A 14,937-nucleotide genomic window follows, 5' to 3' on the forward strand; every position below is an offset into this window, starting at 1 on the left:
TTTATGTCATCCATGTAGAGGAGGTGACTGATTGTAGCTCCATTTCTGAGGCGGTATCCATAGCCTGTCTTGGTGATTACTTGGCTTAGGGCAGGGGTGGCCAAACTTTTTGCCAACGGGGCCAGATTTTATGTGGTAAAATGTCGGGGGGCCGACCTTGGCTGACATTCTTAACATTGAACAACAATATTGTTCAACAAATTTTAGTAAGCCAGTCTGTTTCACATTTCCATTTTTATTTTAATTTCAACAATCTTAAGAATTTCTTTTGGTTCATTTGAAACAGGAATTTGAAATATGACATATCAGTCAATATAAACACGGAGTGATGTCTTGTTAACTCGTGAGTGATGGCCTCTAGTGTCTAAATGCTATTACTCATTTAGTGAATGCTATTACTCATTTAGCCACTAGAGGGAAGCAGTACTCTATGAAACATCACTCACCAGTCTACGAGACCTCAGTCAATACAACACGTGTTCCATTGCACCCAACCTGCGGGCCAGACGGCACTGATTTTATGACGGGGGCCGAGGGCCGGATGAAATTCGACCGCGGGCCGGATTTGGCCCGCGGGACGGACTTTGGACATGACTGGCTTAGGGGGTTCAGTCCTATGCAGAACAGCAGTGGGGAGAGTGCATCACCTTGGTATATGCCGCATTTGATGGACACTTGGGTAAGTGGCTTGCCATTGGCTTCAAGTGTGGTTTTCCACATCCTCATCGAGTTCGCAACGAAGGCTCTTTGGGTCCTGTTCACCTTATACAACTCCAAGCATTCAGTGATCCATGTATGTGGCATCGAGTCATAGGCTTTCTTATAATCAATCCAGGCTGTGCACAGGTTGGTACGTCGGGACCTGCAGTCTTGTGCGACTGTTCTGTCAACCAGGAGCTGATGTTTGGCTCTTCTGGTATCACTACCAATGCCCTTCTGTGCTTCACTCATGTATTGATTCATGTGTCCACTTATCTTAGCCGCAATGATGCCTGACATGAGCTTCCATGTTGTGGAGAGACAGGTTATTGGCCGATAGTTGGATGGGGCTGCACCCTTCGAGGGATCCTTCATGATCAGGATCGTTCGCCCTTCGGTTAGCCATTCTGGGTGAGTCCCATCCCTCAGCAGCTGGTTCATTTGTACTGCTAGGCGCTCATGGAGTGCTTTGAGTTTCTTTAGCCAGTAGGTGTGGACCATGTCCGAGCCCGGTGCTGTCCCGTTCTTCAGAGCTGAGACTCTTTCCTGTATGTCTGCCACTGTTATGGTAACTGGGTTCTGTTCAGGGAGGTTGCTGTGCTCCTCTCTCAGGGTCACCAGCCATTGTGCACTGCTGTTATGTGCAACCTCCTTCTCCCATATGCCTTTCCAGTACCTTTCAGTTTCCAGTCTTGGTGGGTCAGCTCTGTTGTTAGGACCCTGCCACTGAGCGTACACTTTTGCAGGTTGTGTTGCGAACAGCCTGTTTATTCGTCTGGCCTCATTCTCTTTCGTGTACCGCTTTAGGCGACTGGACAAGGCTTGGAGCCTTTTTTTGGCAGTTTCGAGTGCTTCAGGTATGGTCATCTGGATGTACCTCTCGGGTATCGGCCTTTTCATCACACCTCTCTGGGCCTCCGTCAATTGACTCACATCTTTCCGGGCCGCCTTGATCTTAGCCTCCAACCGTCTTTTCCATGGTGGGTAACGTATCTCATGGCTTCCATGGTTGCTCTTATAGCCCAGAGTCGGCAGGATCACTGATGCTGAAGCATATATCAGCTCATTGGTTTCTGTGATCGTTACGGTAGTGATCGCCCTCAGTGCTGCATTCACACTTTCTATGAGACTTTCAGATGGTACTTCACATAGCCGTTGTAATCGGTTTCTAGGTTGCCCAGCTTTCATTCTCGCCATGATCTTAGCTTTCAGGTCAGTTGCTGCCTCGCTCAATATTTCATTCATTGGGGCTGGCCACCCAATCTCATCATCTGCATTCATTGGGGCTTGCCTCCCAATCTCTTGTATGACCTCCTCCTCTGATCTGGCAGCCTGGGGCCCTTCACCATGGAACCTGCGTTGTACCTCATCAATCTCAAGTTGTGACAGCAGTTGCCGTTTGTGGATGTTGGAACACTGAGCTACTAGTTGTTTCGTGGTCAACCGTGACTGTGGGTTTCGAAGTAACCATTTAGCCCACATTCTCTGCATGTATCCCCTATGACTAGGGTTGCTTGAGTAGTAGCATTCCAACAGAGCTACGTTATCGCATCTCGCCCATCTCCGCTTTGTTCCAGTAGCCCATTTTTCATCAAGGTGCTCTGGTTCCCCAGCACCTGACGCAGACCTTGTTTGGCCGGGCGACGTCTGAGCCAGCATGTCATTCGTTTTATTGTCTCTCATCATTGTATGAGGTAGGCATTAGCGTGAAGGATCTTGCCTAAGGACCCACACTGGATGGTGTTATGTGCTCATTTTTTTTCCCCAAGCGGGATTCGAACCACCGTCTCCCGTATGCCAAACCGATGCCTTACCAAGGTTAAAGTTCAGCACAGTGCATCACACTTGGTAACCCGATGCACGACAAGGAAAAGATGAATATGAGCAATGAGTGTCAACACAAATGAAGTGTCAACAGCTCTTATTGAAATGATTTGTTTTGGGGGAGCACTAGGTTGGTTGAAGGTCGTATGTGCCAAATCAAACTACACACCTCATATGCTGCAGCTCCACCTTTACTTTCTTCCCCTCTGGGGTGGAAATATCATCTGCCGGTCTGCCGTGATTTATTTGCCGTTGGAAGCGTGCTGTTCTTTCCACGTGTGTGCCTCTACGCCAGGCACCACTCGCTCAACCGGTGTCTCGGGGGCCTCATAGTAGCCGATATGTGACGGCTGTTTTTGGTGGAACTGTGTTATCCCGCTGAATTTACTGCCCCCGCCGATGTGATCTCTTCTTTGTTCAATGTTTCGCTCATGCCCCCCTCCTCTACGGGACTCCAGCCTTCATATATATATAGGAATTCTCACCCGCTTCATTCACATAGACTAGATGACTCAAGATGGTTTGTAAACCTTATTTTTCATTTTTGTTTTTGTTTCCAAGAATTTGAGCATTGTGTGTGAAAAACAGTCAAAACATCCGGTTATGTACATGTATTACTACCTCTGCTAAGGAGGATTGTGCATCCCCACGAAGGATTTTTTCAAATCAGTGCAGTGTGCCACTTCAGCATCAACATTGAACGTGCTAAACTTCACACAAAGATAAACATCAACAAAAATGCAATTTTGGCCAGAAATATCAACTTGCAGCTGTGGATGAATGTCAATACATGAAAAAACATTTCTAGTCTCTTTTTGAGTTCCATAACATTTTGAAGTACATTTTGAAGTATTGTATTGAAATTCATCCATGTAAAAAAGTTTGAAGGTGGAGTTGGTAGAGTTGTTTCCCTCTTTGCATATTCCCTTGAAAAATGAATGGGTCTAAAACTTTTTCCTAAGGAACTTCACTACAAATTTTGACTGTTGACTTGACTTGTTGACTTGACAAATTTGTGTTGAATTGTTACTTTGAATGGATGTTAGAATGTCACCAAACGTACGTGACATACTAATTCCACCTACAAGAAAGTGCAACAGTAAAAAAAATATAGAGTGTGAGCCCTCTTTGCAGCCTAACATCTTAGTCTTTGTGCACCTTTTTAGATTGAATCTGATGGATTTTTTTTCCCCATTTGGTAGGTCACTGGCCCGGTGCAAGACCTATTTTGACTTGATGTTGTGGCAACAAGGACAAGGTGAGTATCATTTCGACAGAAAATAAATGGACTGCAGACATTTCCCTGAAGAAATCTACTCAAAACTGTTTGACTCATTGTTAGCCTGAACTGTTCCCAGAAACTTGTAACCCGATTGTGCACCATGTCTTGCTAAAATCTAGATTATTTTAAAAACAAACCCCATTTCTAGGTGTTTTACTAACATAAAAACTGTGTCGGATAAATTACAACTGATTGGTTTTTGCCCCTTGGCAGGAAACCCCCCTTTTTGCTGTATGGTGACAAAGTTTGGGCTCTTTTTTTATTTATGAATAACAAATGTATTATTATAGCTTTTGTTTACTGTGTGATATACAGGAGTCACTCTCATTAGCAGCAAAAGCATTTTCCAAGATTCAGCATTGTTTTTCAAAGTGCTTTATTCAGAAATGTATTCATGTTTCTGGTTTGTTTCTATAGATATATATGGTTGTCGCAGCGTTGGCTGTAACACCACCTGTTGCTTTGGTATGCACTTGACAGCCTGTTGAAACTTTTAGAATTTGGAGACGGTGGAAATATTTGTGTTCATGGGGGAAGTAAATGGAAACTTTGGTTGATTAATCCACTTTATTTCGGAATTAATCGCAGTACTTTTACCCATATAATTGGGTACACTTTGATAATGGCCTCCTTTTTACTGTGGTTTTGAAATGTCATCTCCTGATCTTCAGACATGTTTCCATGCTTCACTTATCTGCCGAAGCGTCAGTGGCAGCGCCTTTGGAGCAAAGCTCCATTTGGATCTGAGAAGTTTCCCGGGTTTCGGGAAACTGATGGCTGAAGAGAGTTAATGGGAAACACATGTCACCACAGGATGACACACTTCAAGATATATTCTCCCCTCTTTGTTTTGTATTGTTTTCACTTCTTAAGTGCATAAGTATGTGTGTGCATACACATGTGTGTGTGTGTGTGTGTGTGTGTGTGTGTGTGTGTGCGCGCGCGCGCGTGTGCGTGCGTGTCTATGCATTGTACCTGTTGGACGTCTTGCTGAAACACACACAGCTGCAGTCTCTGGTGCAGTCGGACCTTTCGGTGCTGCCAAATGTTCTCAAGACGGCGCTGATGGTGGAGTACTTCATGGACCACATCCAGAATACAATGAACCTACAGATAATAAACATACATAGCATACATCGCTTTTTTACAAATAAATAAATAAATAAATGTTACTTTTTTTTTCCAAAATTGTATTTGGTTTCTTAATGTTGTTTTGGTGTGAATGGATCGTAGTAGCAAAACTCAGACGTAGGCCAGGAGTGAGAATTGAGTGCAAATGAATGCCGGATAAAGAATGTAAAGGAAATTACATGTATGTCTGCTTATGACCAAATATTTATATGTATCGCTCATGTAGACTATAGACGATCCAAACTTGCGAATATTTTCACTCACTCCAATACGAATATTTTCAAAGATTCTTCAACAAAAACTCCGAAAGGAAAAATGTATGACATTTCCTGACAACATTCCGTGACTTTGGGGGCATTCTATGAAGCTGTACAATAAGGTGCTGATCCAGATTAGTAATGTTTGGCCTTGGCTGAGGTGTGCCCTCTACCGAGTGATGTGTTACAATAAGTTCCCAACCGCTTTCGAGTAGTTGGCGGTCGCCGTCAGAGACTCTGAGTTGCCCGGACTGAGAGGTCTTTGCAGGACATCCAGGAGGGCTTTTCCATCCTGACTAACCTAGAAACATGCAAGGAAAAAGGCAAAGTAAGGACAAGATGAGAGATGAACAGAAAGAAGTGGTTCTAAGCCAACGTTGCCCAACATTTAAATAGCAAAGCCACATAGTTTATGTTACAAATATCTCCTAGTACACTGCTACACAAAAATGTCACAAAAAGTATTGATAACGAGACAATGATTATATTGTCTCAATTTACGCCAAAATATATGTGCTCAGCGTGAAACGGAGGCCTGTTTAGGGGAGCGCAAAATTATTATTCTGTTCGACGAATCGCAATGGGTAAGTTCCACCTACTGCCATCTATTGAAAGAAAATGTCATTGTTCGCACAGTTAAGCCATGCAGTCACAGACCAAGCGACACAGTGAAGCTCCACTGAACAATTCAGTTGCATCACACAGCATGCGGGCTTCTACAACTCAAGTGTTTCCTCCCGTGCTTTATAAGCTTTGCAGGCCACCACACTTTTTTGATCCCCTCCCCACCTCCACCAGGCTAAGTTAGGGCTCTGTAGAGCACCCAATTTGGGTGGGCAGGTGCCCAAATTTCACGATTTGGCAGCCAAAAATAATTATCTGTTGTACGTTTACAACCGGGCGGCCCGGTAGTCCAGTGGTTAGCACGTCGGCTTCACAGTGCAGAGGTACCGAGTTCGATTCCGGCTCCAGCCTCCCTGTGTGGAGTTTGCATGTTCTCCCCGGGCCTGCGTGGGTTTTCTCCGGGTGCTCCGGTTTCCTCCCAGATTCCAAAAAACATGCATGGCAGGCTGATTGGACGCTCTAAATTGTCCCTAGGTGTGAGTGTGGGCGTGGATGGTTGTTCGTCTTTGTGTGCCCTGCAATTGGCTGGCTACTGATTCAGGGTGTCCCCCGCCTACTGCCCGAAGACAGCTGGGATAGGCTCCAGCACCCCCCGCGACCCTAGTGAGGATCAAGCGGTTCGGAAAATGGATGGATGGATATTTACAACCAAATGAAGTGTCCTCGACTCCAAAAAAACATCTATGATTATAAATGTTGAAGCTTGGGGTAAAGATGTTCATAAATGAACCCACTGCTGGTTGGGTTCCATTCACTTGAATGGGAGCCGCAGCCAAGGCTGCCTCTATGGTCACCCGGCCCAATGATCGCGGCCTTGCTTTGGGGGAAATGGCTTTTGGGCAGCCGCTGGAGCATTTTGACACCGAAGTGTGATGACGAACGATCCTTGCATTTTCCCTCAACTGTAGTTTTGCCTTCACTGCTGGATATTATAATCATATGGACTTAATCGACATTGGATAACAGTAGAAATTTACAAGTTGTGATGGATTTCTAGCGTACTTTCAACATCCCGGAGGAAAGCGTGACCAGCACGACCTGCGTGGATTGTTGTCAGGTCTGGCAGGGTGTTGGAAGTGGCAGAGGCAAGATAAACAAAAGTGGGGCTACTGATATGCGCTATGCCTAGGCTACGGTATATGCTAACCACTCAAACTCTGCTGCCGAGCCTCTTACTTCAGATGCCAAATCATAACACACAAAATGGGTCATCTGGAAATACAACCAGCGGGACATCGCTAAGTTCAGGACTGTTGAGTGTTATTAATAACGGAAACCGGGCTCCATGCTCAGATTCCCCGCGCTTCATTGCAACTGTACTCGAGGCTAACCGCAGCTAGTGTTGTAGTCAAGACCACACTAAACAAGACCAAGACATTATCGAGATGAGAGATTATCGAGATGGAGACAAGACGAAGACTGCATCTGCATTTTAGAGGAAAAAGTCAGGAACAATGCTTACATTTTTTGCTCGGAAAATGACCTGATTTTGGTTTTGAAACCAAACTTAATTACTGATGAATTTGCTGACATTCTTTCAAATTTTTCTGGAGTGCTGCATCTCCAGTCGTCTTCATCTGTGTGCAGGGGGCGTGGCACTCCAGGCGACACCAAAAGCAGTGCAGCACCTCGTTCCTACTTTTCTCATTGATCACAGTAGAAGCGGCTTGGTCTGGACCGGTCTTCATCAGAAATCCAACCGACACAAGACCGACTAAAAATCACTTAGATTTCAAGATGAGATCAAGACCAACTTGGAAAACTACAACACTAAGAGCGGCACAAAGTGAAGTTTCATTGCCAGGTTATGATCTCGCAAAATGCGCAGACTACAACTAATAACAACTTTGTTAGATGCTTACGACCCAAGTGAGGAAAAGTGGTTCGGAAAATGGATGGAGAGCAAACACTGATACGCTGCACTGTGTCGTGACTGTCATAATAGTTATTAACAGTAAAATTGGAATACAAATGGCCATGGCTCTTTGAATTTCAGTTATGGTGTGTGATATTTTTAAGAATTTATTTTTATTTTGGTCCTGGAAAATGTCTCATGAAAATGACCATTAGCACTGAAATGGTTGGAGTCCTGCACTTATTTAATATGTGTGCATGCAAGTATGTGTGTACAATGTGCATTGTTGAAAGGTGCAATGTAAATAATTCAGAGTGATTTCTTCTTTGAAGGATTAATGTTCAACATGAATAAAGTAAATCATTTTCGCGCACAGTCCTGCTGTCCACCCATCCATTTTCCGATCCACTTTATCCTCACAAGGGTCTTGAAGGGTGCTGGAGCCTATCCCAGCCGTCTTTGGGCAGTAGGCAGGGGATATCCCTATTGTCCACGCTCACACTCACACCTAGGGACAATTTTGGGTGCTCAATCAGCCTGCCGTGCATGTTTTTAGAATGTGGGAGGAAACCGGAGTACCCGGAGAAAACCCATGCAGGTATGGGGAGAATATGCAAACCCCACACAGGAAGGTCGGAGCCGGGATTGACAGCTCCACTGTGAAGTTGACGCACTAACCACTGGACCACCAAGGCACCCCAGTCCTGCTGTAATGTTTTTAAAAATAAATTACACCATGTTATTGTACAAGTAGTGCTTGAAAATATTTTTGGATAACAACACATTTTTTGTTCAGGCAACCTGGTAGGTATGCAACTACAATGTATATCATCATTTCCCACTGCACACTAATGTGAAGTGAACAACCATTGTGGGAGGCAAGAGTGATTGTAGAAAAACTGAGAAAGGCAATGGAAAAAAATTGACAGAGTAGGCTGAAAAAGGCAGTGTTTTGGCTCTTTAAGGGGATTCTGTATACACCAAGAGGGAAGCAAAGTATAGCCAGAAAGGCAAACAGTAACGTTGCACCACTTCAGCAGGTGAGAGAAAAGGGACCCAAATCAGTTTGAAAACCGCTGAGCTGAATGAAGGTACAAATGGAAAAGAGAGAATGAGCCCCTTGGCACAGGCTGCACTGCCATGTGAGTATCAAGACCCTTTCTTCCACAGAACAAAGCCACACGCAGAGATCAACAAGTCAGCTGGAAGAAACAAGATCAAATGACCAAAGTTAAATGGAGCTGAGGCCTGGCACACATTGGACTCTGACCTAACAAGAAGCTGGAAGAAGAAGTCAACTTTCAGGTCATTGCTTTGTGTTGGTTGTCATTGTAGCCATATAGAAGATTTTTCCTTCTCCAATCAGCAAAGTGATGTTTTTGAATTGCTAATGTCTTTAGAATTCACTTCCTTGGGACTGAAGACCACAACTGCTTTTCCCACCTCAGATGGAATGAGTTTTGTGGACTTGACAATAATCTGGGACAAAAACCGGGTTTGCATGGGGCCTTGTATTCCAATTCGAATACACCCGAATGCTAAAACAGAATGTAAATACTGTACTGCATATAAACACCTAAATTGGAATAAGCAAGCCTATCTGAATGAAATTTCATTCAGGTTCAGTGGTGGCACATTCTTTTTGCCAAGATCAGAAGTCACATACAACACTCAATCAGAGTAGCCGGGCTGCATCCTGGAATTTGTTTTTGATCAAGTTTAAAAACAACTGCTATGCTAAATATATGACTGACCTCCATCTTGATCAGTCACATAGATCTGTGCATGTTACACATCTGGGAAACAGCTGTTCCAATTAAATGTAGTGGAACATAAAAAAAACCCCGAATGGAAGAAATCAGGTCACAATAGACAGAAGAATAGATCTTATGTCTGAATGATTACAATTCGAATGACAAAATATATATATAAAAAAAAAATCCTCATCTCACCCCTCGGGTGGTGTCCGTCCCTCATTCAGCTCGGGTCCTCTACCAGAGGCCAGGAAGCTTGAGGGTTCTGCGCAGTATCCTTGCTGTTCCCAGCACTGCACATTTCTGGACTGAGATGTCCGATGTTGTTCCCGGGATCTGTTGCAACCACTCATCTAGTTTGGGGGTCACTGCCCCAGTGCTCCGACCACCACAGGCACGACTGTCACCTTTACCTTCCAGGCTCTCTCCAGCTCCTCTCTGAGCCCTTGGTATTTCTCGAGTTTCTCATGTTCCTTCTTCCTGATGTTTCCATTACTTGGGACCGCTACATCCACTACAACGGCTTTCCTCTGCCCTTTATCTTTGATCACGATATCTGGTTGGTTCGCCATTACCATCTTGTCAGTCTGGATTTGGAAGTCCCACAGGATCTTCGCTTTGTCATTCACCACCACCTTCGGAGGTGTTTCCCATTTTGACCTTGGGGTTTCCAGTCCATACTCCGCACAAATGTTTCGGTAGACTATGCCAGCCACCTGGTTATGGCGTTCCATGTAGGCTTTCCCTGCCAGCATCTTACACCATGCAGTTATGTGTTGGATCATCTCAGGTGCCTCTTTGCACAACCTACACCTTGGGTCTCGTCTGGTGTGGTATATTTGGGCCTCCATGGCTCTGGTGCTCAGGGCCTGCTCCTGAGCAGCCAGGATGAGTGCCTCTGTGCTGTCCTTCAGGCCAGTCCTCTCTAGCCACTGATAGGACTTCTTGAGATCAGCCACTTCAGTTATGGTCCGGTGGTACATCCCGTGTAGGGGCTTGTCCTCCCATGATGGTCCCTCTTCCAGCGCCTCATCTTCTGTTCCACATTGTCTGAGACATTCTCTGAGGACGTCATCCGTTGGAGCCTTCTCCTTGATGTATTCATGGAGCTTGGATGTTTCATCCTGGACAGTGGCTCTCACACTCACTAGTCCCCGGCCTCCTTCCTTTCGGCTTGCGTACAGTCTCAGGGTGCTGGATTTGGGATGGAACCCTCCATGCATGGTTAGGAGCTTTCGGGTCTTAACGTCCGTGGTCTGAATCTCTTCCTTTGGCCACCTTATTATTCCTGCAGGGTATCTGATCACTGGCAGGGCATAGCTGTTTATTGCCCGGGTCTTATTCTTGCCACTGAGCTGGCTTCTTAGGACTTGCCTCACTCGCTGGAGGTATTTGGCCGTAGCCGCTTTCCTTGTTGCCAGTTCGAGGTTGCCATTGGCTTGTGGTATACCAAGGTACTTGTAGCTGTCCTCAACGTCTGCTATTGTTCCTTCAGGGAGTGAGACCCCTTCAGTGCGGACTACCTTTCCTCTCTTAGTCACCATCCGACTACATTTCTCAAGCCCGAATGACATCCCTATGTCGCTGCTGTAGATCCTGGTTGTGTGGATCAGGGAATCTATGTCCCTTTCGCTCTTAGCATACAGCTTTATGTCATCCATGTAGAGGAGGTGACTGATTGTAGCTCCATTTCTGAGGCGGTATCCATAGCCTGTCTTGGTGATTACTTGGCTTAGGGGGTTCAGTCCTATGCAGAACAGCAGTGGGGAGAGTGCATCACCTTGGTTTATGCCACATTTGATGGACACTTGGGTAAGTGGCTTGCCATTGGCTTCAAGTGTGGTTTTCCACATCCTCCTGTTCACCTTATACAACTCCAAGCATTCAGTGATCCATGTATGTGGCATCGAGTCATAGGCTTTCTTGTAATCAATCCAAGCTGTGCACAGGTTGGTACGTCGGAACCTGCAGTCTTGTGCGACTGTTCTGTCAACCAGGAGCTGATGTTTGGCTCCTCTGGTATCTCTACCAATGCCCTTCTGCGCTTCGTTCATGTATTGATCCATGTGTCCACTTATCTTAGCCCCAATGATGCCGGACATGAGCTTCCATGTCGTGGAGAGACAGGTTATTGGCCGATAGTTGGATGGGGCTGCACCCTTCGAGGGATCCTTTATGATCAGGATCGTTCGCCCTTCGGTTAGCCATTCTGGGTGAGTCCCATCCCTCAGCAGCTGGTTCATTTGTACTGCTAGGCGCTCATGGAGTGCTTTGAGTTTCTTTAGCCAGTAGGTGTGGACAGCCTGGTGCTGTCCAGTTCTTCATATCTGAGACTCTTTCCTGTATGTCTGCCACTGTTATGGTAACTGGGTTCTAGGACCCTGCAACTGAGCGTACACTTTTGCAGGTTGTGTTGCGAACAGCCTGTTTATTCGTCTGGCCTCATTCTCTTTCGTGTATCGCTTTAGGCGACTGGACAAGGCCTTTGTTTGGCAGTTTCGAGTGCTTCAGGTATGGTCATCTGGATATACCTCTCGGGAATCGTCCTGTTCATCACACCTCTCTGGGCCTCCGTCAATTGACTCACATCTTTCCGGGCCGCCTTGATCTTAGCCTCCAACCGTCTTTTCCATGGTGGGTAACGTATCTCATGGCTTCCATGGTTGCTCTTATAGCCCAGAGTCTCCAGGATCACTGATGCTGAAGCGTATATCAGCTCATTGGTTTCTGTGATCGTTACGGTAGGGATCGCCCTCAGTCTCTATGAGACTTTCAGATGGTACTTCACATAGCCATTGTAATCGGTTTCTAGGTTGCCCAGCTTTCATTCTCGCCATGATCTTAGCTTTCAGGTCAGTTGCTGCCTCGCTCAATATTTCATTCATTGGGGCTGGCCACCCAATCTCATCATCTGCATTCATTGGGGCTTGCCTCCCAATCTCTTGTATGACCTCCTCCTCTGATCTGGCAGCCTGGGGCCCTTCACCATGGAACCTGCGTTGTACATCATCTATCTCAAGTTGTAACAGCAGTTGAAGTTTGTGGATGTTGGAACACTGAGCTACTAGTTGTTTCGCGGTCAACCGTGACTGTGGGTTTTGAAGTAACCATTTAGCCCACATTCTCTGCATGTAACCCCTCTGACTAGGGTTGCTTGAGTAGTAGCATTCCAACAGAGCCATGTTATCGCATCTCGCCCATCTCCGCTTTGTTCCAGTAGCCCATTTTTCATCAAGGAGCTCTGGTTCCCCAGCACCTGACGCAGACCTTGTTTGGCCGGGCGACGTCTGAGCCGGCATGTCATTCGTTTTATTGTCTCTGATCATTGTATGAGGTAGGCATTAGCGTGAAGGATCTTGCCCAAGGACCCACACTGGATGGTGTTATGTGCTCATTTTTTGCCCCAAGCGGGATTCAAACCACCGTCTCCCGTATGCCAAACCGATGCCTTACCAACTGAGCTATCCAGCCGCTATATATATATATATATATATATATATATACACATATATATATATATATATATATATATATATATATATATTGGAAGCACTTGTCTTTTTTCTTTTCTTGTGTCGTTTCAGGTGTCAGAAGGTAACCTCTTGATCTTTCACTATCCACTGTAGAGTATATGCTACGTATGCAAGACTCACGTTAATAGCGTACCGTTAGCGTTTTGACACATTATTTACCATCTGAGCAGACAGAGGAGTTAATTTTGAACTTATTTAACTGACTTTGTGCACAACCGCACTTTATCCAGTGCCTTCATTTATCTGGATTACTCTATGTGAGTATATAGGGCGAACATCATCATCATTTCAGATGTAAGAAAGTGTTTAGGGCTCCCACTGTTGTCTTTGGCTGTGAAAGGCTCCGAGTGTAAAAGGTTGTTAACCCCTGTTCAAGAATAACCTGTTTCTTTTCAGTGCTCTTTAAATCACATTTTCACCCTATCATGAAATGTAAGCAAGCTGTGAAAGGTCCAAGTAGCTGAGGTTAAATCAGAACGTCATGATTTTGCAGTTAAAAATATTAAGTTATCATCTAATAAAGTTTCTTGTTCTTTGACGGTGCAAGAGTCCAATTGACTTTAACTGACTTCAAATGTCAATAAAATGGTAATGCTATTCTTTCAATCTGACAGAAATGTTAAATGTTTTAGGACACCACAGAGATTGTTGCTGCAGTCTGCGGCTTTTTCTTCGGGTGCTTTTTACCTCAGTGTAGGCCTGCGTGACTTGCTCGTAGAGGCTCTGGTGGCGGTGAATGGCCAGCTCCAGCTCTTGCATCTCAGTTGGGAGCCCGCCCTCACTGCAGACCTTGCACCATGCCTCCACCTCTGACAAGAACTGCAGAGACAAATTGGAGCAAACGAGTTCTTAGATAACTCACTGAAAACTCTTCATTACATCAATTTTCTTTCTTTAGTTCTCGCCTGCTAAGAGCATTTTGTTTACATCTATTAAGTTCCCTTCAAGGCTGCCTCTGACTTAAAGCCGCTCCCAAACACACACCCACACACCTAGTTCTGGCTAATACAAAAGACCCAGCAGGAATGAAAGATAGTCTCCATGTCAACCCTGCTAGGCAGCAGTCCATCAAGATTTCCAAAGTAACGTATCACTTCCACTGTATGAACTCCCTGGAGAAATATTGTCACATTTTAGGAAAAAGGAAATTATGGGGTATGCAGCATGTCCTTGAAGTTACACCCAACATGCCTCATGATGTAGATAGAGGACAAAGACATTTTGGAGCACCAGTGTTAGCTTTCTATTTACGAGTACTATGACGGACGGTCATTGAACAGTAGATAGACACCAGCGAATACAAATAATCAGCAGCAGGTACCTACCTGTAGGTAACCTCCTGATCGTACACAATCCACTGTGCAGTATATGCTACATATGCAGGACTCACATTAATAGCGTACTACAGTATTAGCATTTTTTGGTACATTATTTACCATCTGAGCAGAAAACGCAGTTCATTTTGAATTTATTTAACTGAGTATGTGGACAAAAGCACTTTATCCAGAGCCTGCATTTATATGGATTATTCTACAGATATTACAAGGATATTATTTACATTTGAGTGGATAGAGGTGTGTCTGGTGATTTTTGAGGGACTTAACAGACAATATGGATAGCCAAAGAGCTTTATCCAAAGATTGCACTTATCTTGGTAATACTTTTCCCTTTATTGAAAACTTCCAATACGGCATGCTAATAGCATAACTGCCTCAATGAATTTATTTGCAAAAGTGGGATTTTTACAGGAAATCAGTCTCCATAATCTAATGCAGATGTGGCAAAAATGTAGATAACTCAAATAATAGATTTAGGCCGTTATGCTATTAGCGTGACGAACAGTAAAATATATTACTTTATTAAATTTAGTAATGGCAATGAAGTGTCAAACTTGTGTTCTGCGATGTGCAGTGATTGGCCAGGGTCTGACATTAAAATCTTTTGAGTGGCGGGTCCATTGGTCTACGATGAGCCAAGT

General features: G+C 44.8%; 1 protein-coding gene across 2 annotated transcripts in view; it reads right to left on the minus strand.

Moving 5' to 3' along the window:
- The window catches only part of kalrna (kalirin RhoGEF kinase a), a 161,393-nt gene that overhangs the window by 88,590 nt on the left and 57,866 nt on the right, over positions 1 to 14,937 (minus strand). For both annotated transcript variants that reach the window (XM_052082949.1, XM_052082948.1), the window contains exons 11-13: positions 13,647 to 13,778; positions 5,396 to 5,494; positions 4,781 to 4,912 (exon numbers count right to left, since the gene is read on the minus strand). In XM_052082949.1, the coding sequence (XP_051938909.1) occupies positions 4,781 to 4,912; positions 5,396 to 5,494; positions 13,647 to 13,778 (363 nt within the window). The remainder of the gene's footprint in view (positions 1 to 4,780; positions 4,913 to 5,395; positions 5,495 to 13,646; positions 13,779 to 14,937) is intronic.

Source organism: Hippocampus zosterae, chromosome 12, assembly GCF_025434085.1.
Source record: "Hippocampus zosterae strain Florida chromosome 12, ASM2543408v3, whole genome shotgun sequence".
Classification (NCBI taxonomy): Eukaryota; Metazoa; Chordata; class Actinopteri; order Syngnathiformes; family Syngnathidae; genus Hippocampus; species Hippocampus zosterae.